Consider the following 23,111-nt stretch of genomic DNA (forward strand, 5'->3'; position numbering starts at 1 on the left):
TCACTATTGATTATCAAATAATTAGTTCGAATATCTTCAATTAGAATCAAACGCTGTAGATTTTATTTAATATATTGTTCCATTTTGTCTATTTTTCTTTTTTTTGTTGGTATTATCATCTTTCAATTGTAGTAATAAGAAAGTGGTGCCATTTTCTTCGTTTTTTTTAAATCGGGAACAAATTTTAGACCCTTGGCAGCACAAGTGTACGCGATTGGTGTCAAAGTATGAGGAAAATTGAAAATAAACTCAATCACGTTATGCAGATGGGAGGATGGTGAATGTGGAAGATCGGTGAGTATGTACAAAATGGGCAGCAATAAAAAAGGGTCAAATTCTGTCTATAGGTGGCGAAAAGGAACATTTTCGACTATAGTATGTATGTAAATATAGATGTGAGTATAAAATCCCTATTTTGCAAATTGTGATGTTATACGTGTGTGTGGGTGTAAATAGAATTAAAATTAATAATAGTAACATAGTAGACTACTATTGTCTTATATGATAAATTATGCAAATTTTTAAAAAATGTAATAGTAACTGCGTTAAAATGTTATGCATATTAAGAATTCATTCAAAAAAATCTTTTTTTCTTTTTAAATTGCAATTCAGGGCTGGCCGGCGCTTTGAGAGGGAAGGTTGAGATCGTCTCCACTATTGAGGAAAACTGCCCAATAGATAACATTGAGGAGGAAGAAACTGAGCGGGAAGCAGGTGCGGGAAATCCGATCGACGGCAATAGCTCTGGCCCGTCGCAATTGCGCGAGATTGAGCGAGCTCATCGGGCTATTGGGGCTCTGAAATTGATGGCCGTGAATGTGCGCCTGGTGCTGTGCCCGACGTCCTGGCGTTGCTGGAGGGCTGGCCGCCCTAGAATGATTACCACCGTGGTCCGTCGTTTTTCCAGCTTCATTTTAAGACATTTAATGAAATTTTGTTTTTCTTTTGTTCAGAATTTATGTGTTAATTGTAAAGTGTGTACCGGAATGGAGGGAAGAAATGAGAGGCAGCCGACCGTTCTCCGTTGTCACTGGATGTCCAATTGTGTTGCTTTTTTTACGCTGGACAGCGGTGGAGATGGACGGTGTTTGTGGCGAAATTGGACAATCCTCCGCCGACGGCAAAATGGCGTTCAATTGTTGACTCAATTGGAGGCTCGTCTCTTGCACTTGCTGACGGCAAGCTATTTGTCGTTGTAACAAAAAAGGAGCGAATTCAAAGAGTTAATAAAATAAAATAAAAAGCAATCAAATATGCTAAGCAAATGCAGACGACAATTCGTCATTAAAAAAGAAATTCAATAATCCTCACGATCCTCGAACGAATGCACTCAACCGAAATAATGACTTTCTTTTCATCCATTTCCTTTTCTTCATCTTGAAGATCACTTTTATGATCCTTACTACGACGTATATATAAATACCTAAAACTGTATTGTTGCTCTTGTGCGCACTGCAACGCGTCGGACTGTGATTCCTACTTCCGGTCTACACACGTAGGCCAGCACAATCTTCCAAATACCAATCGCCTACGGCTTTATAAACACACAATGTAGACGGGGCCCTATCTTTTACATATACGCGTTCGATAAGTATACCTAACGACATTTGCTTAAACCTATTATATTTTCATGATTTAGTTTTTTTTTTTTTTAATTATAATTAGAAAATTATTTCTTTTAAGGGTTGTTCTAAATGGGTTTTGTTTGTCGTCTTTCCTCTAAGGGGACAGACAAAATCAAAAACATCAAAACTTTTTTCAAATAAAAAAGTTTGCGACGGGTCCCGCGGGGAAAGTTAAGTATTTTCTATATGCTTACGTGAAAGGTCAAGTTTTAACGATTCAATCAAAACAAAGTCTTTTGAATCGAAAACGACAAAAAACTATTTATTTTTTAAATAGACTCTTTTCTGACGATCTTTTATTTCCCTGATGAAGGCGGCGACGCCAGAAGGATCGCGATTGCTATTGAAATGGATCACATGCAAAAAAAGATGTCATCCTGGAGAACTGACAGACATCCCCCGAGAAAAAAAAAAATATTATAATTCGATTTTAAAGTTTACCCATGCGCAAAAAACGTCAACAAACAAAAAAAGAGATAGGATATCAAATTCTAATTAAAACGGAGTTGATGCGTCGCAGGAAATATACGTCTGCAACATAAGATTTAAATGTTACGTCAGTTTTGCTGATGAGGCAAGCCAATGTCCGTGAACGAACACCGGGTTCACAGAGTTTCATCTTAAACCCATGCTGAAAATGAAAAAAAAAATTTTTTTTTAAATCAAAGTTGACGATGCTAGGGTTGTGTAGCAGTTTCGGTTCATTAACAAGACAGTTGCAACTATGGAAACAGCACGTGCCCGGACAAGTTTAGACGGGTTGGGACATGACATTCCTAATGAGATGCAAAATTCGGCCCTCGTATCAGGACCAAACATAAAAAAATAATTAATAAACTATATAGAAAATCGGATGATGAAAGGAAGTAACAAAACTTAAAAAAAAAAAAAAGCGCACGACGATGCAAATAAGATCAGACATCGTTCGAGACACATCACCGTTAGAAAATGTACCCTTGCACGATGATTTCATTCGGCTCGTTCACGGCGTTTCAACACTTAATAAAATTAGACGACTCCAGTTTTAATTAGAGATGGACAAAAAAAATATATATATGAGCTTTGAGGTGATCGTAGTGATTCTTGCTCATCAGTACCCCTCGTTATGATAGTCTTTTATGCAGTCCTTCGATTCTAATGAGATGCTTCTGCTTAGTATTTTTTTTTCCCCTTTCTCTCCTCTTTGTACAAGTACTAATGGCATACACACACCCTTATTATCTCCATCATACTACCAGACTGCATATCCTCAACTAGGACAAAAACTCGTCCAGTCACGTAATCGGATCGTGTCGTCATCAGTCATGCCATTAAAAAAAAACTAATTATTTATAAAAAAATTTAAACATTTCAGGATGCAAAATGCGTTCATTTTACCATGCCGAGAAGAAACTGCCGCCGGAATGATTGTTTGTTGTTCTCGTCGTTGTTCAGCGTACGAAGGCGATCTGCCAGCTAACCTGCCCGCCAACGATCCGCTCTCATCGTCCGGATGATGGATTTCCACAGCGTGATGCTGTCGGCTGCTAGAGCATCTCGTCTGCTGTTGTTGCGGTCTGTAACAACTCACCGATGGTGCCACCATACTCTTCGATCGTTGCATCGACGCTGACGGCTGCGCTGCGGGATTCTTCAGCATGCAATGCGGTTGGATTTCCATCAACTGTTGAAAGGGCCACGTCCATAAATGGAAACAAGAGGAACACAATTAGAACGAAAGCTAAAACAAACATGTTGCTGACAAAAATGAACACAAAGTCCTACTGGAACTTTTGGTAGGCAATAATAAATAGTATGGGCGTCGTATCGTGTTACAGTTCCGCTTCACGAAACACGATAGCGCACGAACTCATCAAAATGTTTGATAGACCTACTGCATCATATTATGTTATAACGGAGCTTCATCTCTTTGTTGACTTTTGTGGGTGCTGGAATTTCGATACACCATTGATATCCAGATGCTTTGAAACAACGAGAACGTAATGAATATTTTCCATGATGAAGTATATACGTACAATGCGTCGTGAATTATTTCACCGCTACATATTAAAAAAAAAGAAGGGGGAAATCAATAGGTTTTGTCTTTAACATTTAAGAAATATGACCTCCCATGAATGGCAACATTGATGACAATTGACTAATGAACTATCAAACATTTGAGGGTGTACGCTATTTGCTAAGCTTGGAATGTGGCTACATACTTGTTGACTGGTCGTCGTTGGCACTCGAGACGATCCGCCCCTGTTTGTGCCGCCGGATGTCATAAACATGGACTTCATGCCTTTCTTGAGGGCGCTCTCTTCGCCGTCGACAACATCGCCCATCAGAATGTTGACTAGCGCGTACTCCATCAATGACATGAAGACGAAAACAGTACAGCCGGACATGAACACGTCGATGGCCTACAAAGTTTACAAAAAATAAAATTTCATTTTTAAAAGTCTCTGGACTTTGGGGAACGAAAGCTCTTTGTGCTTTGCGTGAGTTTCTATCAGTTTTTCACAAAAAAAGGGGGAAGAAAATAACGTTTCGAGGACGAATAGTTAATCCCGCGTCGCTGTTGGCCACCATCGATTTCTTTAACGGCGTTTCTACATATCAACTCTCTCTCGCTGGCGTCTTGTCTATTCATCAAATGTCAAAAAGCAATGAGATGCGCACGCAACCAAAACATTTTTCTGTCCCCTCAAAACAAGAAAAAGAAAAAAATTTGTTTTTATTTTGAGCCGCATAAACACGGAAGAAAAATATTCAAAGAATTCAAAGAGTTTGATGATCTATGTCTTCCGTTCTTGTATTCTTTTTGCAGGGCTGCCCGCCATCGGACACGATTGCACCCTGTCAAGCTGGGCGCACAAAAGCTCATCGCAAATGTCCGAGCACTTTTTTTTTTTTTCTCTTAATATTCTTTTTCACACTAAATCGTTGTTTGTCGGTCCGACCACCACGAGATCAAAGGGGTAAAAATATACGTATATATATATATATATAGGAGCAAAACTTCGATCTATTCCAGACCGTGACGTACTACATCCATCGTCACGGTTCGCGGTTGCATGCAAAAACGAGTTTGCATCCATCCGGAATGCGACCGGCCTTTTACTTTGATATTTTTCTTTTTATCATCACACGCTATGATAAACTTTGGCGATCATGGCGGAGATATAAAATGCGACCATGTATAAATGGAACGAAATAAAAGTGAGACTTTTCAGCTGGAATTAATATTCCGTCGTCACGATGCAAATTTGAATAATAATAATAAAAAAAGGGGGGGAAGAACTCTCCCTAGCTACGTATAATATCTATATGTATATATATATATCTATTGTTATGTATTTACATACTCATTTCCGCTCTGTTGTTGTTCCCGAGGCGGGATATTGCGGATTGTCTGTACAATATCTTGTGGGCATCTTCGCCTTGCGCGGGGTCAAGCTCAAAAAAGATATTTCTTATTCTTATACAACAGGATTTTCCTGTAGATCTCCAGGATTCATCTGGCTTGGAAAAATTGTCAATGCCTCCCTCCCCCCCCAAAAAAAAAAAAATATGCATCGCTAAAACGCAATCGTACAGCCCACTGCGATACGGACTCACAATCACCCACGACGTCTTAAATCGATATGAATGCGTATGCAAATCCTGTTGTTCACAGTTTGGTTTCCATCGCTACACACTGATTCGCCCTCCCCCCCTTTTTTTTTAAACCCCGGAACATTTTCTTCCCAACATGGATTCTTTTTTTTGTGTGGAAAAAAAAAACTGGGCAGACGGACGGTAAAGCGACCTGGCCGCGTTATCGATTTCAATGCTTATTCAGACAGATCTTCCATGTTTGACTGGGCAGTCCCATTGAATCCCCGAAAGGGACAAATGTTTCGTCTATACACGCGACTAGATAAACAGCACGCAAAAGCCATCGATTATTCACGATTGACCGTACCTTGATGTAGGAGACGGGCGGGAGAGCTTTCTGCGAATTGGCGTGCTGCGTGTGTAACGTGAGCAATGAAGTGACTCCGAGCGTCACTCTGGCAGGTACGGCTTCCGGTCGGATCCAGAATGAGATCCACGACATGACGACGATCAGGCATGTAGGGATGTACGTGTGGAAGAGATAGTATCCCAATCGGCGCCGGAAGGAAAGGATTACCTCCAGGCATGTAAAATTACCTTCATCGTGGCCATAGAAAAAAAAGGTAGTATTTTTATTATTATGGTTAATAAAAAGCTAATTGATTTAAAGGTTGTTTTTTTACCGGTGGAATACACTTGAAGGCAGTCGCCAATTGCTGAATTGACGAGGTCCAGTTGCGGCAGTTCGATGCGGTCGTCGACGACTAAAGGCGTTTTCAATTCCCAATTGAAAACTAAATCGTCCGTCGTGTGCGAAACTTGGTTTTATAAAAATGGATAAAAGACGATCGATATCATATAAATCATTGCCAGGATTTATTTTGTTCCATTTCCGCATTTCCATTCGCATTTCCCATCGCAGCATTTGAAACGGATGCGAACGGGATCCGCTCAATTGCCACAATGATTTATGATTTTGCATGCGAGAAACGGGATTGTTCCTCATTGAACGGTGAAAACCATTAACTCGATCCACATCCGCCAACTGTTTCAATTTTTTGCTATCTCTCCCTTTCTTTGATGTTGATATCAAGTCCATGCACATACTCTATGATGATGTGTAAAGGGGAGAATATTTAAGCGAGATGCTATCGACTCTTACGTCTGCTAGAGTTAATTGCGCTTATAAAGCGAGTCACTTACGGCTTTCAATCTTCATAGTGCACTGTTGGGTGTCATGTGGGTAGAGATGGAAATTCATGGAGCACGAGAGAATCAACGTCAACCTGATTTTTGTTTCACACGTGTGGAAAAAAAGAGTACAAAAAAAATCAGGTGATTTATTACAACACTCTCTGCAGCCAAAAACGTTATTTGTTAATCTAGGACGCTGTTGGTAAGAGCAAAGTTTGAACGTCCTCATTTTCCCGCCTTTTGGTACACCTTTTTTTCTTTAAATTTAGGTAAGTTTCCTTCCATTCAAGATCCAATTACCGTCGCGCTTATTATCCTGGCATTAAGAGACTATTCTAAGAAATTCATTCCCACACTCGGCTGAATTTTAAATCTTTTTCAACCATTTAAAAGCGCTTAAAAACTACGCCGTTTTCCCAAATGATTTTTTTTTTTCAACTTAAAAGTATTCGCGAAGAAATATTATATTCACATTGGAACAAGTAGGCTAACGGGAGCTTGTTGGGCAACTTATATTCCGCATCTTATCAAAGAGATTGGCCAAGACGGGCCGAGAGAGGAGTCCATCCTTTTAATAGGTACAAAGTCTAACGTCGAATTGATCTGATGGGCTTAATTGACACTTGAAAGATCTCTTCATCTTATCAAACGGGCAAACGTCGGACAAGCACAATGTAATAATCCCAGACTGAATGCGAGGGGAAAAAAAGAGCTAAATAGCCATTGGCTGTTTATTGATTAATAGGTAAAAAAGAAAATTGTCGTAAGAAACTGATATTAAGGGGGATCAATGTAATCGGGATTTCGTTCCATAACGGTAATATAACCGTAGGCTGTAACTATCCCATTACATTAGGGAGAAGATACTATAATGTATAGTGGCGACACACATAGTAAACAAAGTCCCCCTATACATAAATAAAGACGCTGCATGGCCTACCCCTTGAAATAAAATAAAATAAAGATCAAACGATGTATTATTTCTTCGCTGTTTTTCTCTAGATGCAATATAGATCTATTTGATTGCTCCCCCCTTCCCAAGGAATTGAATCTTTCGTCCCTCGCGTTTTACGCACAGCGACAACAAACCGGTGCACCGTCGTTCACCAACTTTCACTGAGAAATAATCGATCGAGCTGCTATTTCCCCCATCGGGAAAAAAAAATCAAGCAGCAATAATACACAGAATCTGAACTGTACATTTGAGTTAAGGCAATGAAAATATGGAAAGAAAAGTTAAATTACTTGACCATGTAGAGGATACTTTTATCCTTGTAGAGCCAAATGTAGTGGTTTGGAATCGTGACGTCCTGGAAGGTGACCTTTTTAGCGTTTTTGAAGAAAGAATCGGGCCGCCACATGGAATTGAGCCAAGAGGTGGGCAACAACCGGTAGTCGGCCGTCAGGTTGTCAGGGAAGCGCAGTCGATAATCCTGCCACGTCTGTGAGAAGAAGATGTCGGCCGCAAACGTCTTTTGTGTGTGTGTGTGTGTGGGATGCCAGAACCATTTACGAAACGTGACATGAACAAAAGAATAGAAGTGTTCAGTTTTCATAGACTTTCAAAAACCAATTTTTACGTTTCGATCGGTGAACGTGATTCTATTGAACTAAAACGTCATCCATTCGTCTCTGAACGATCTTTGGTCTTTTTGTTTATTTAACGTCAATGCAACGAGAAACACAAAGTTGTTTCGACGTTGGACAACGTTGAGTTCCTGTTGCTGTTTATTCACACACACACAAACAAGTATCGGTCCCCACCCAAAAAAAAAAAAAGACTAAGAAGAATCGTTGCAGTGGTTCGTGTGCGTCTACACGAAATCAACAGTCCAATTGAAAGACTACAAACAAGGAGAGTTAGTTTGGTCTTTTGTGTGTGTGTGTGTAGCCGTAGCAATCGACCAACCCTGTATCCTTTACGTGTACATCTGAGACCCAGTCTAAAGCGTTCACTCGATACAAGATCCGGCCCACGCTTATTCGGCAGTGTGTCTCGACGGCAAATCCATACACATGTAAAGGCGAAAAAAGAAAAAAAAAGAATCTTGTGTGGACACACTTACCATCGAGCTCTCGTCGATAGAATCCAGGCTCATCACTGTTACATGGAAGAAAACTATCGTCGGTTTTCCTTTTTTTTTAATTAAAACAAAATGAGAACATATTATACAAGTATTCTGAAGATTTATCAGAATAATTAAATTCAATTCCATCTGAACATTAAAATGGAAAACTTACAAGTTTCTACTTGGCATTTCAAGAAAAACAAAAAAGCAATGAATGTTACTATGAATGCGGAAAAGCTTCTGAAAATCACATTTCCATGAAATTCAATATACAGCAACACAATTTACGTAAGTAAATCCTCGTCTATATCTTAACAAACTTTTCCAAAATTCCGTCTTGATTATTACTTTTGATTGCTCCACTATGCGTATACTCAACAAACTTATTCTACGCACTACACATATTTCTATAATTAATAATACCATTTCTTTTTGGGGGTTCCATTTTGTCGTAGGAGCGACGGTCGGGTGGTAAAATGTCGCTCAACTGGAGCGGAATGTCCGTCTGTTGGTGGTGATGATGAACATCATTTTGGCGCGTAATGAACGTCTCGTCACTAGCCGAAGGTAGTTGCGACGTTGACGGATTGTTGGCTTGTTCGAAATTGTAATTTTCCATAAGATCAGCTACCGAAGTCGGTTTCATATCAGCCAGGTATTCGGCACTCGGTTTTTTCCGACTATAATAGCTGCTTTCACTACTAATTTGAAATAAAAAAATAAACGAAAAATTAAATCAAAAAATTTAATATGGCAATACAGCTGATGTCTCGTCTCATTATATTGGCAAACGAGGCAGCAAGATCTGTGCAATGCATCTCAAAGACACTTAACACCAGCATCACCTTCCTTTTTCTACGAGATATATATATTCCATTGGGTATCTTTAGTTCTATGTACGCTTTGGGTGTTGTAACACAACGATATGGCCCTTTCCAGAGAGACCCCGAGGCAATGTAGACCCAACAAAACAGAGTTTGCAGAGCAGAGTGAGAATTTCACTCTGAGCTGGCGGGAAAAAAAATTACAGGAGAAAAGTAACACTCTGGCATGGAGTAAACTCTGTACATTGCAAAGGATCCTCTCTGTGTTGTTAATCAAGAAGTTGATGCTCTCTGCACGTAGACGGGTGTATAGTGTTTTCGCCAGAAGAGGGGAACTTTAGAGGAAATGTGTAAAGCAGTATAGTATCTCCAGTGTTCTCGCACACGTGTAAAACAAGTGAATCTCTGAATGATGCTACAGTACCAATGGCGTAATAATGAGCATGGCTGTGCTAAACTTTTGCCCTGCTATTTTTCACGTTCCTTTATTTTCATGTTTAAATCTAATCTCTTTAAATGTGTTCACAGGATTTAGGCTAGGTTTATGCATCTCAGCATCCATTAGAACTGACCACATGTTTTCTAGTTTCTACGTCATCGACGAGAGGACATGAAAAAAAAAGTTTGGCGAATAGGAATCATCGAATCAGGTAATGCGATTTTATATTCAATGTCGGATTATTGAAACCCCCCTTTCTGTGTCCATTGACAGCAGGATTAAATCTACACATGTATGGATAGCCTAATAAGGTCATTTTCTCTGTACGACTTTTTTTTTTTTTTTTGAGCTTGGTGAACACGAGCATGTGATCGAAAAGCTAATCAGCCAAATGTTTCTACCATCCAATTGGCATCTGTTCAACGCAATTTTTCGACATCAGAAGAACCCGTTGAACCGTCAATTCACATATAGGTACGTGTGCTCTTTGGACTGGTGTCCCTCTTCAAGATCAAACAGTTCAACCATTCCTCTTTTTTTTTTTTCGTAACTTTTCTATCGTGATTGGAGGAAGAGTTAGTTCAGAAGGATTGCGGTCGTTGTTGCGAAAAAACCCTGTGATCATGACAGCATGCCGATTTGTTTGGTTAGTTATCTTTGAATGAACATCATTCCTTTCCATGTGTGGCGAGTCATCCACTTTTTCAAGAGAATTTCACATGATGTTATTTATATAGCATACGTACATAAAGTTTTTGTTTTTGTTTTTTTTCAGTTTTTAACTTACAAAGTCAATGGAGTGTTGGGTTCCGTGACGGGCTCCGATGTAACGACCACGAGCGACGATGGGAAGAGGAGCATTAGAAAAGCGAGTGGAAACAGTAGCTGAGATGGTCGATGAACGAAACTAGTAGATGAATCCAGAAAGAGGAGTCGTCCTTTCATCCTCTTTGATGAAGCAAAACGGCAACACAACGAAACAAATTCTCTTCGAAAGAATTTTGTCGTAAAATCTTATTATAAAAAGGTATAAATCATCGAATTCTTCATGTAGCAGATCGACCTAGAAATTAAAGATTGAAAAAAAAATAATTAGGACTAATGACAAACTCATTAATGGCTTATTTCTCTAGAAACGTGTAAGAGAGAAAGTCAGCGCTTGTAAAATCTATAAGATTACAAGCTGATTTGCTGATAGTCTATCAATACGTGAGACAGCCTGCAAGTGGAGCACATCTTTTGTTATGGATTTCATAGTCTTCTAGGAAAAAAAGGGTAGGATCAAGGAAGAAGAAAGTTGTATGACTAGCATAGAAGGGATACCAGATATGTAGATGAGCATACAGACCAGCCAATTGGTGCTGGTGGTAGAGGACGAAACCTTTGCCATAGAGCGGTGACTCTTGTGGAACATATTGAGAACATATCGACCGGAGTAGTATGGGCCACTGTCGCTTCTTTCTTTCTTTATACTCTTTTATATATATATATATATATCTCTCTATTCTTAGACTTATAATGCACTTGAAAATATAGACAGCAGCTTTTGGCTCAAAACTCTTGTATAACTAGGCTCCGCCCGGCAGTCGATATCAAGACGAATTGCAGCTATCACTTGTCGCAGCATCTAAATCACACACAACACGCGTCCGTCTCTGTTTAATACTGTGTTAAGTATAGCATTACACAGCAGCACAAACGCAAAGGGATATGTTTTAAAATGTTTTCTCTTTACTTTCCAGGGATGGATAATAACCAATCGGATTCGAACGTTGCATCACGTTTTATAGACTGCTGATCTCTCTGTTTATAGTAAAGCAATGATTTTTGTCTTTGAACGTTAGCAAAAGTATACCCAATAACCCCTATATAAGCCGCAGGGGAGGGATTGTCCGAGATATAAAACAAACGAAATAATCGGAGGGAGGGGGGAAATGTCCACGGGAGAATTGCATCGGGACGAACTTGGTCGGTTAATAACAGCGAAAGAAGTTGACTAAATGTGTCGATTCGATCTATGGTGCTATGGAGACACTCCGCGTAGAACTTAAGACGTAAGATCAAGTACGCGAACGTAGTATCGATACGCAATCCAATTTTTGTTGTTGTTGCTCTATATACAGGTTAATACGAAGTGATGGAAGAGGGAAGAGAAATCGGACCCGGATCTCCCTTCCAAAAAAAAAAAGGGGGGGACGTCTCATTCGATCAAGAAGAAAGAACAGTTTTGTTTGTTACGTGGATGCGTGTGTCTTTCCACGAATAAAAGAGAATTTCAGACATTCGTAGAAATAGTTTGGCTGTTCGTTTGACAAAACAAAGTTGTTTCAAACAGAACACGAAATAAAAAGGAAAATCTATTTGAAATTCGACTGTTTGAGAAAACTAAATTTAGAGTAGGATTGATGATGCCGTTAGTTGATTCGATATTTTCCTCCGGGCAACTTTTATCTACATAATACGGCCACGTATACGACGTTTTTTTGTTTTTTTTTAAAGTTTTAAAATTCCCTGGAGTTGGGCATCGTTCATTGAATTTGCATACGTAACATTGTTTAAATAGCAACTGTATATGTGATGCCTTAGTAACTGAACTATATCGAAACAGACTTGATAGTAATTAAAAGCTCCTGCGTTCAATATTGTTATATAAGGTTATAATCGGGATACATTTTTCTTGGAGACGAGTGGTCAATACTTGGTGGGCTGTAGGAGGAAGCTTTCTTTCTCTTTTTTTCTATACAATACATCAGTTACGATCCGAAAAAATAAAAGACGACACGAAAATGGCAGACCCAGTAAATCGTTAGATAGCAATACACACAAAGCAAAAGGGAACCAATCAAACGACGTATAGGCTAATAACGTTGAACATGGAACATGAAACCCTGTGCCAGATTGGCTCTCTCTCTCTTTTTTTTTTCAATTCTTTTGAACTGTGTTTTTCGAGTGTCGTTTTCTTAAAAGATCATCGAGAAAAGACGTGCAGTCAAAAACTGTTGTTACATTGCACGAGAGAGTAAAGTAAAACTTACCTAATTGGAAATCGTTTTTCCTTGCAATGCGAAACTTGTTCTCTTGTTTGGGACTTTTCTTTTTGTTTCAAATAATCGTGAGAGCGCACAAGGGAGTAAACTACTTCTTCCGAGTGGCCGTCCAAGAAGAAGTCGACCGGACGTTAGGTGACATGAAGAAATGATGGATGACTCCTTATGGTGTACCTTTTCTTTAGATTTCTTTTCCTTTCTCCGGCATTTGCTAAAATTTGGATCCAACTGATAACGAAATCATGACGATAATTTTCCCGTTTTTCGACACAGATGGAATCACACAGCCAACCACATAACCTCATACCGTTAAAGCGTTCACAATGGTATTCACGCACTGATGTTTCGGTGTCAAATTCAGGTCACCAGTGTAATTTATATATATTTATTTATTTTTTTTCACGGCGGCAATTGTGGACGTAGCACTGTCCAACCGAATGGCCGAGACTAAAAGCGGATTGCCATCCAACAGCTTCTTTTATGGTTGCTGCAGAAGAGACACCGTGTGTGTAAAAAGAAAGAGGCAGAAAAACGAGGATCATCCAGGAGCAGCGACGGCGCAACAAACAGGAGCAAAAAGGCAGCAACAGACAGTGTTAAATACATACAGAGTGAGGGGCGACTGGAACAAGTCACATAGTCTATATATGTTCACTTTCTATCTAGTGTATAGTGGCTGCTGCTGTACAGAGGCGAGAGAAAGTGGGAGGAGCTTCCTGCAGGTTTATACCATTGCGCACGTCCGCTCTTTTCCTACGTGTGTATATAGATACTGTCCAGCTCGCACACATATTGGAACTGTCTTTTTCTTTCCGCTCATAATGGAACTCTGTCCTCTTATATAGGCCTGGAATAATAAGCTTGAAGGTTATAAACCGGATTGTATGTTATGGCTTTGCAAAGAACCATTGGCTGTCGGACATTCACAAGGTCCGTATTCTTATTTATGTTACCATCCATTTGTCATATTTTTTTTTTTTCTTTGCAGTTATGTCTAAAAGAGAACCTCTAGGTTATACATGCAGAACATTGTAAGAAAGAAAAGAGTGGGATTTGGAGAGGGCAATGGTTCTTTTGGGATATCTTGTAAATGTCTAAAGCTATAGCAGCCGAAAGACATTTAATCCAACGATAAATTTAAAAAAATACTTTATATATCGTGGATACAACTTGTAAGGTCAAAGTGCAGTTAGTTGTACGTTACGAAACGATTTTCAGGGCAAACGAAAAAAAAAAAAAGCAACCATAAAATGAATAATATTATGTGAATAGACAGCGTTTAATAAAAGGGCATCCAATTGCAAATGTAAACAAATTGAGTTTCTATCAAATGCGGGAGATTCGTGCTCGAATCCAGTGATAGTCTCAAATTTTCTGCAGAAAGGTTCTTACCTGTATTTAAGCCTATATTGAAGGCTTGGGTGAACAGGTACATTCTCGAATAAGTATGTCCGCAGACGAAGTGGGAAGCCTACTTTCATTTATCCCACTTTCAGAGGAAATCTTTTCTTTTTCTTTTATACTCTATATACCACAAAAGTAGGTCTGTTCTATAATTCGTATCTTCAGTTAATGGAATCGCCCCCGAGCTAATGGTATATTCAAGGATCTTTTTCTATATGTGATATAAAAAATTCATTTGAAATCATTGTTCCTAAAAAAAAACAAAAAAGAACAGAGCTCCATATAAATGGAATCGTACTTGGTTGAAGTCACTATAAAAAAAATACAGAATTTCCTTCCGCTTTTCAGACCATTAAAAGCACTTCCATGAGCTACATCTATATGTAACGTGTTTTTGCTAATAAATGGATAACGGATGCCGCATCGCAAATTAGACATGTAGGCGCTTCGTGTGACGCCCCATCTACAATTCGAAATACCAAGAAAGGATACACTGTAATACATAACGTGCTACTGCACACAAACAAAAGTCGAATATAATTTACAGATGGGATGCAGGTTCTCCATCAACTAATTGATGGTTGCTCTCTCTATGGCAATCGATGTTTGCTGCACTTCCAACGCCACACACAACACGTTCAAACGGATGGCGTCAAAGCATTACAACAATTCCATGTCCAACGTCTGACGTTCAGTACATCCTCCATTTAATCCACACGTTACGGAAAAGTAGCTTTTACTGTCTTTAGTTAAATTTTTTTTAAATTCCAATTTATAATGTCGATCTAAAAAAAGGGGATCGAATCGTTTAGCAAACGAATCTGCATTTTTTGTTTTACGTTTGTCCCAAATATGTTCTTCTTTTTCAATACTTTTTTCATCGTTTAAAAATTGCCTTTCAGATTTTTTTTTCCCCTAAAACACACGGTGGTCTATTCAACAGTGATTGTCTTTTTTTTTATTCCCTTTCTTTCCTTAGATGTCTGCTTATGACGTGTCGAAAATGACTATCGTGAAAAGGGTTTCTAACCTTCCGTTGTTCATAACTTTTGCTGTATAACGAGAAAAATGTTAAAGCCAGCACATATAATGAATAGGTCTGTGTATAACAAGTCCATAATAATTAGCCACACTACATGCACAAGGAGGACATAATCATATAAGGATATATTTCACTATAAAGAGCAGACATCAGCAAAGCATCATATTATTGACAAAGTGCCGGTTTTCGGAGAACAAAAGCTCCGAGATCGTGCAAGAGTCAGCGGGAATTATTAGCCCATCCCTGCCGTATGTGGACTCCAGTGCGTGTAAGTAACAATCAGATGGAAAAAATAACAAACGTGTGCACAGTCACGCGTGCAATGATGAATGTAAAAAAAAAAAAAATCCCACAAACGGGTGGATTAAATATTCAACGAAAACGACGCATTCAAACACACACAGCTGATTAGTGTCGCTATATTTTAGCAACTTGGTCAAACTCGTGACTGGAATAATCACAATTTTTTTCTTGATTGTGTTAGATGGCCTTCTCCGTTCGTTTCGTCACACTTCTTCACGCTCCTTTTCTTCGTCGCGATTGCCTTCTATTTTCACGCTGCTGCGTTTGCGCGTTTCCCTCAGGCTGCATCCATCCATCACTCGATTGCCCACGCATGTAGTAATACTTTTTTTTTTTTACAGCTCTGCTGTTCTATTAGAGGAAAAAAGGGAAATCGATCGCTGCGAATCCTTCATACGTGGATTCGCTGTACATCCATTCAGATTTCTTTTCATTTCCAGGTAATAAATCATCGTTGTATTTAAATTCGCACTTTGAACGGTCGATTAGACATGGTGTCATTATTCGTCAATATTTGAAGAGTGTGAATGAAATATTGGCTGAGAGACACTGTCTCGTTGACACCAGCTGATACACGTACGAATCTATTGATGTGCGCACAACCACATATCCTTTCTACAACATAACAGGGGGGGGAGGGGAGCTATTGTCACCGATGACGTCATGAGCAAGACAAGCGATTTATTGACTTGTGTTCTTGTGTCTCATCATCAGTTCCCTCTCTTTTGACAATCTTCCTATTTCTATAAAGAGCCATCCCCCTTTTTTTTTTACATGATATCGAAGGGGATGTGATAATATCAAGGCAACAAACCGCAAAGAAGTTCATGCGAAGCCCTCGAGTTTGGTATTGATTACCAGAAAACAGAGGGTAGAAACGGTATAGAGTTGATGCTGTGTTACGATAAAACTGGGGAATCTTATTATACTATCGTTTAACTATATACACACAAAGCTTTTGAGGTTTGTACAAGAATTGTGTGTGTGTGTGTAGAACGCGGAGAAGATGTAAATCTTATTGACTGTTTATATATACACCAACGTTGAAAGAGTGTCTCGTTACACGAGCAGACGAAATAAAGAAAGCGTGGGAGAAAAAGAACATGGGGGGGAACAGATGAGCTTCTTTTCTTATTGGACGCGAATGTTGGGTGTTCTATGCGACTAGCAAATTCAAGTTGTACCGCTTGTTAAAAATAAATGTGAATCTTTGTATCCCCCGAATGTTATCAATGAGGTTAGTGCTGATTGCCAATTTGTCCTTTCATTTCCTGAACATTTCATCGTTTCTATTTCCTTTTTGTTTGCCAATTTCTAGTGGAATTTGATTTACAAATGTATCATACGACACGAGAAAACGCAGAAACTTTTTCTTATTTCGGATGGGCCAGACGGACGTGCCAATTGAGACTGGCCGTTGTATATAACGAGAAAGCCAGCCGTTGTCACGCGGGACTTGACGTCAAGTGGACGCCGGATGTTTTGTCGCATGAAGTCTATAGAGATCTATCCGTATACACATCGACATGTCGAAATTGTGGACTGACGAATCTGTCAAATGAAGCAAGAAATGCATACACGATAAAATAAAAAGATTTCTTTTGATCTTTTTTCTTGACAGAAGCTTCGGCTTGTGAAGTTTGGGACGAAGCGACTTGCCTGATTCTCGTTAAAGAAGTTGCTGATCATGGCGGCACACAAAACAGCTGCATGCGGCAGCCAGTGAAGATCGACAATTCCCAGGTTCGGCTCACGCATTTCCATAGAGAGAATGATCTATAAAGGCAATTACATCCAATGACGGTAAGTTGGAAACAAACAAAAAACGCGTTGCTCCATACGATTTTACACAAAGCTGACTTATGGCCTTATAGAAGGGGAGATTTCGTGAATCCAGTTACGTAACGGTCGATTCACCCAACTTGCCAAACCCCAAAAATTATGAATTCAGGACCTACTGCCTTTTTTGTATTTTCACTCTGTGCGCGTGTTGGAGAAAAGTCTAGCCGGAAGCTCAGCTGGATCAAGTCTTTAAACGAATAAACTTTTATTTTCGTTTTCCGAGTTTTGATTTAGGGTTTGAAATGGTTCTTCAAGCTGTTTGCCAAAAAAAGGAAACTGGGGATCGACTTCAATAGAAACCATAAATGTTTTGAAGGCAGTAGCGAAATAATTTCGACAACAAAAGATTGATGTTCATGAACTTGGGGCGAATCGGGCGATCAGCCAAACTTTTCTATCTCTGTACATACGTAATATTACGTTCATAGTTCAGCAATCAAACAGCACGAAATGGTTGTTGATGCCCCGAAAATTATAGCAAAGTGATTTTTTCTTTCGTCAAAGATTCAAATGGTCCAATAAATAGCAGCTGGGAATATAGAATGGATTTTCCCTCATTCTTTTCTATTATATATATATACGTCTATAATATAGCTGCCCCGTCTCGCAGCAATTTCCCTTTTATTTATACAGAATGTGAGCCAAACACATATAAAATTCTATATATGTCTAATAGAAAGAAAAAAAAGGGAAGATCATTAGTCGTTTGTGTATGTACCTCGAGAAATCTGGCAGCACCAACCAAAGAACCTTCCGGCAGCTATGTTCAATAAAGCACTGCATAAAACTGTTTCCCTCTCGTGTGTGTTTTTTTTTGTTCCCGCTTACCGTGAAGAAAAACCTGTGCACGAAAATAAAAAAATAACCTGGCAATAAAAGGAGTTGACTTGATTTCTTTTCTTTATTATTCAGATTTCCTGTTACAATGGCGTAGCTCTTTCAATACGCCCCCACAGTAATGATTTCGATGAATTGCTTTCACACAGTCAATTAAGAAACTCGTTTTAACGAACCTAGTTGTATATTTTGTGTAGGACACATAATTACGAGCTTGTTAGAGGTCACTACTGTGCCCAGACGGACATCGGGACTTGTGAATAGGTCGAGTGCTGCAGTCGACACACGAGTTATTAGTAGACATAGCCTTTGATAACTGTAAGCCGTCGTGAGCACGCCGAAGAAAAGTTGAACGCTAACTAGGTGTCACGCCGAGATTGTCCATTCAATCGACCGCAGCATAGCGACCAAAATCTGGTGGTACTATAAAATGACATTTAATCCACGTACGATATTATTTGTAATGACTATAAACTTATTCAAGGTTTTCTGCAAAGACAAATTTATTTAGGCTACTCTTCCTCCCAAGAATTTAAATAAAGTTAGACCTTTTGCACGTGTTCAACCTTGGAAAAGGTTGTAATTTATGCAAAGGTCACTGATCTTAGAAAATGCTATTCACTTGCTCACCCATCCCCCCTAAACATTTAGAATCTTATGCAAATGACAGCAGCAAAATTGAAAACAGTGGCAGCTTATTGTTTACCCTCCCTTTGTCTGGCAACTGAAAATACCAAATGATTCGACATAAATGCCTATTAGTTTCCAAGGCCATTGTTTTGTATGGCCTTGTATGGCCTAATGACAACCACCAATAGCATTGAAACACGTGAGAAAACAGGTCAATGTACGACAGCTTGCAACGTCACCACCAGAAAAACAAATGGCTGAACATAAAACTGGAAATAGTTTTTCCACCGCGTGCGTGCAAAATAGATCCCATCCATATATTGTACTGTATATATTTGTAAATGATTGTGGGAAGCTCCTGATCTCGTTTGATTGTTTTGGGTCTAGTTTCTAACCGTTTTTCAAGTGAACGAGCCTATCGCTGTGAATTACATTTTCGTGGGACATCGCGAAAAGAATAACGATCTTTGGCAATTGGAGAACGTGATTAAATTTATTGATCGTGTTACATCGTATACAGGCCGTCATGAAATGAAATTAGTGGCATGCTAATAACAATTAGTCTTCCCTGCTGGAACGAGTCCTGATGGAATAATAAACATTGACTTTATGCAACTCTTTATATTGCGTGTGTTAAATTCGGATTATTTCAGTTGGTTTAGAGCCAAACAATGTGAAGTTTAATTGACTATTGTTACTTAATTGTAGGATTAGTTGTCTTTGTTTGATAAATAGTGTTTTTGCAACTTTGTGGTTCATCCTAGCCAAATAATAGAGTATTGTATTATTGATTTAATGCTGTTTTGTTTTTTAAATCTCAGTTCACAGGTTTTCCCATCAGTATATTACCATCTTAATATACGTGTGAAGGAAAGCTAATCTTTGCAGCAAAACATTGTCCATGTTCCAGAAAGATTAAACAACGTCTAAGACGACCAGGAAATAAATTAAAAGCCTGCCATTTTTATTGAAAATTGCTAAGATATTTTACATCTCATTTACATAGATTTGTAATAGCTCGTGCATAAAAATAGACGGAAAACGATGATATATAAAATGATTATATACGACGGGAAGTATCGAGAAAAACATTTTACAAATTCCGTAATGTAGTCGAATTTGCGTTATGCCAACCGCTGAAATTGAGAAGCCTTTTCTATATTTTACTCCGTTTATGGATATATTCATATGGGTAAATGATGATCCGGTCATCATGAATGGCCAGGACGCTGCTCTAATGCAAACTGTCAAAAACACTATTTTATGGAGTTCTCCTTTTATTGCTGTACGCTCTCAACTCCCGCCACACAAATTGCCGCTCGATCCTGCGTTCGGCGAAATAGTATTCACTATTTCTGGATAAGGATAGAATAGTATTTTAAATCAAACATAAGATTTCCTTCACAGCAGTCAGCAAGAACGTAAAAAAAAAAATCGATGTGTGTGACAACCCCCATTTTCAAGTCCAAACGCGTTACATTCGTAATTGAAAATGACATGAATACATTTAAGCTAATGGCAACTTTTCTTTTAAAAAAAAACAGCCAATTTTTGATTAACTGAAATGAATGCAACAGGTCAGTAAAAATAAATAAGCTTAAACATGCGAATCAACAATTCAACAGGAGAGATGCATTGTGCATTTTTCAGTTTTCGTACGCAACGTGTCCTGGCAGGATGCAACGTCGCGCGCACTTTCATGTTGACACAAGGCTGTTGTATATATATAGAACTTGGTTATACTTGTTCAAGAAGACTTGATTTGCATACAGTGCGGAAACTATTTATCTAGACTGTTTCTATAGACCTATACAGCTGAAGGCTATATGACGAGTTGTGCGTACCGATATTGCCCTGCTACTCTGTGATGATATTTGCATGCTGTCAACTCATCTGCGTGTCGTGAATTTCGTATCGGCCAATAGACGTGCCACCGATCACAGAGATAAAACTATATAGCATCTGTTTGACGATGTGTTCACTTCAGTGATATCAAAAGAAAAGTGGAAATTCAAATCTCTCGCCTTTTTCTGTGTGTGTGTGTGAACAAGAAGTGGGTTATTTTACATGACAATCGACCTCCCACGTCGCTGCACAACAACGAGAGCCTGCCTTACGTAAGAGGTAGGACAATTGACAATTCTTTTCTGTTTCGTATGGTTCCTCTGGTTAGAATTGTGGTAATCATTACCCCCTATAGTTTTGTCTCCTGAAAATCTGATAATGATTAAGCGGAATTACGTTGTATCCTAACTGGTCTGTCAGTTTCTATAGCATCGGGTTTTCTAGTGAACACAAAACCACCATTACCTTATCTATACTTGTTAATTTGATGTACTTATATTGACCAACATGGGTGGCCCTTTTCTGTTCAATTAATTAATACGTGCGTCGGACGCTAGAATCGGATAATCAGTTAGTTGGAGCAAAATGGTGAAACTTTTAATATTAAATTCTTGAATTTTGCCATAAAGTATTGGGACGTCAGAGAATAACTTTACGGACGGACACGAGTAACTAGAATTTTATTTTCATTTCCAAGAGCTTAGATTTTCTTCCTAGAAATACCGGTTGATTAGAAGTTGGGCTATTGCAACATTCCTGCACAAGATTGAAGTTTAATGATTAATAAACTGTCTTTATTGGAAGCTGCTTACTATGTAACTGCTTACAGCTAAAAACGGAAATTTCTCGTACCGTTCTGATGAAATGCCTCCACTTGAAAATGGCAACTGAAAGTGTTTCACGAATTTTCAACTCAACGTTACTGCATAGTCTTTAAATATTCAACCAAAACCAATTAATGGTGATTAAGGTTTATTACAACTAGACGATGAAAAACTCGTGAAGACGTACAATGCTATGGAGATTTTGCTTAACTTGGTTTCCTCTTTGACCACTTCATTTCTAATTTCACATAAATTTCCGTGAAATTTCTCATCAAGCAATGGCGTGTTCAGATAATGGGATGCTCTAATTGACGTCTGCTAAGAGAGCGTGCAACTAGCAGAGGTTTTGTAACTGTAATAACTGGAATGATTTATTAGCGTAATTAACATGACGAGGCGTTCACGCAGTACATAAAAAAAAACCAAAAACACCTGTAACATCTACGAGTAGTTCAATTTAGTTTTTTTAGTGAAGCGGAAATTTTCCCCTCCATTTCTCTTACAGCTGCTGCAGGCTCCCCTTCCGGCAGATGATAGGGATGAAAAACACCATCTGTCGGCTTGAATTGACAATCCGATCCACGTTTAAAGTCGTTCTTTATTATCTTCTTTATCTCTACATTTCTCAACAATAGCATCTCTTCGTGCTGTAACGTACGCATCATTATTCGAGTCCTTTGAGATACGACCATTGACTTGCCTCCAGCCCACCGCCAATAAAAGGGGGGCGAAAAAAAAAAAAGATAGAACATGTAGTCGGATGTCGGAAGTTTAGTGGTCACCATGACGACGAACGTGTCCGCAGTAACAACATCAACTCGATGCAAGATCTCTCTGTCTGGAGTGGTCCTTTCCACTCCTTATTCCTCCACCAAAACCATTGCAAAGCCACAACAGCTCGTTACACACAGAGTCCGAGAAAAAGTCCCTCTCTTTCAACGGACGTCGTATATAATAAGGTCTGCGTCAATAACTCGCACGGCAATGACAGAATACCGAAAGGAAAGATGGCGGAGGCAGAAATCCATAGAAGATATTATATAGGTAGTATATAACACACAGGGGCACTCTGACGTGTATATTATAATATACAGCGGGTAAATAAATCACTCCGGCATCAATGGGAGGGCCCCTTTCTTCAATTCATCCCGTGCTTTTCACTTCCCCCCTCTCATTGTGTTTGATTTTCGATTCCTCAACGTCAAGGCTTTTCTAGCGCAAAAGCTTTGAAAAAATAAAAAATAAATAAAAGTTTTAAACCTATTTTCTTTTTAAATCCAGCGTCTGTTGTCGTCAGCTGGAATTCATTCATCCCAGCTCGATTTTTTCAAAGCCAATCACTAGCCGGACCAAAAAAAATTTTGGGTCACAGCCGTCGCCATGACGTCCATCTATACCTAAAATCCCATTTTTTTAAATATATATATATATATAGTGAAGTCCCACCCCTTTCTATTTGATTCTTTTATTTTTTTTGTGCTGGAAGTTCGTGCAAACGAACCTATAAAAATGAATACAACACACACACAAAAAAAAGATCAGAACGAGAGGTCGTTTGATTGCGTTCCATTGTCCTCCTCTTTTTGTCTACATCCTCGTTACAATGT

General features: G+C 38.9%; 1 protein-coding gene and 4 long non-coding RNA genes across 10 annotated transcripts; 3 read left to right on the plus strand and 2 right to left on the minus strand.

Annotated features, from left to right (window-relative positions):
• Positions 1-35: 35 nt before the first annotated feature.
• LOC116933241 (gamma-aminobutyric acid receptor subunit beta-3) lies at positions 36-10,675 on the minus strand. 2 transcript variants are annotated; one of them, XM_045174624.1, is made up of 11 exons: positions 10,518-10,675; positions 8,891-9,165; positions 8,465-8,532; positions 7,644-7,870; positions 6,408-6,490; positions 5,888-6,022; positions 5,572-5,801; positions 3,827-4,027; positions 3,003-3,288; positions 983-1,183; positions 36-907 (listed from the first exon to the last, which is right to left on the minus strand). In XM_045174624.1, the coding sequence occupies exons 1-11, from the start codon at positions 10,673-10,675 to the stop codon at positions 609-611; spliced, it is 2,163 nt and encodes a 720-aa protein (XP_045030559.1). In that variant the 3' UTR covers positions 36-608. The 2 variants fall into 2 exon arrangements, with proteins under 2 accessions (XP_045030559.1, XP_032796960.2); XM_032941069.2 differs by having other exon boundaries at positions 8,891-9,168.
• Positions 9,271-12,090, plus strand: LOC116933278. Of its 4 annotated transcripts, none has more exons than XR_004400002.2 (8): positions 9,271-9,722; positions 9,820-9,941; positions 10,004-10,204; positions 10,301-10,376; positions 10,506-10,757; positions 10,864-11,404; positions 11,473-11,784; positions 11,854-12,090. It is a non-coding gene; the product is annotated as an uncharacterized LOC116933278 (long non-coding RNA). The 4 variants fall into 4 exon arrangements; XR_006647534.1 differs by having other exon boundaries at positions 10,305-10,376; XR_006647513.1 differs by having other exon boundaries at positions 10,004-10,376.
• A 4,280-nt stretch (positions 12,091-16,370) lies between these two features.
• LOC116933335 lies at positions 16,371-18,202 on the plus strand. The gene is made up of 3 exons (XR_004400060.2): positions 16,371-16,763; positions 16,845-17,329; positions 17,401-18,202. It is a non-coding gene; the product is annotated as an uncharacterized LOC116933335 (long non-coding RNA).
• Positions 18,203-18,460: 258 nt separating this feature from the next.
• On the plus strand, positions 18,461-19,450 carry LOC116933324. 2 transcript variants are annotated; one of them, XR_004400054.2, is made up of 3 exons: positions 18,461-18,625; positions 18,690-19,157; positions 19,223-19,450. It is a non-coding gene; the product is annotated as an uncharacterized LOC116933324 (long non-coding RNA). The 2 variants fall into 2 exon arrangements; XR_006649347.1 differs by having other exon boundaries at positions 18,690-19,450.
• Positions 19,451-19,778: 328 nt separating this feature from the next.
• Positions 19,779-22,144, minus strand: LOC116933318. Its single transcript, XR_004400046.2, has 4 exons — positions 21,937-22,144; positions 21,692-21,865; positions 21,533-21,611; positions 19,779-21,436 (listed from the first exon to the last, which is right to left on the minus strand). It is a non-coding gene; the product is annotated as an uncharacterized LOC116933318 (long non-coding RNA).
• Between the last annotated feature and the right edge of the window lie 967 nt (positions 22,145-23,111).

The sequence above is a fragment of the Daphnia magna genome, linkage group LG1 (assembly GCF_020631705.1).
Source record: "Daphnia magna isolate NIES linkage group LG1, ASM2063170v1.1, whole genome shotgun sequence".
Taxonomy (NCBI): Eukaryota; Metazoa; Arthropoda; class Branchiopoda; order Diplostraca; family Daphniidae; genus Daphnia; species Daphnia magna.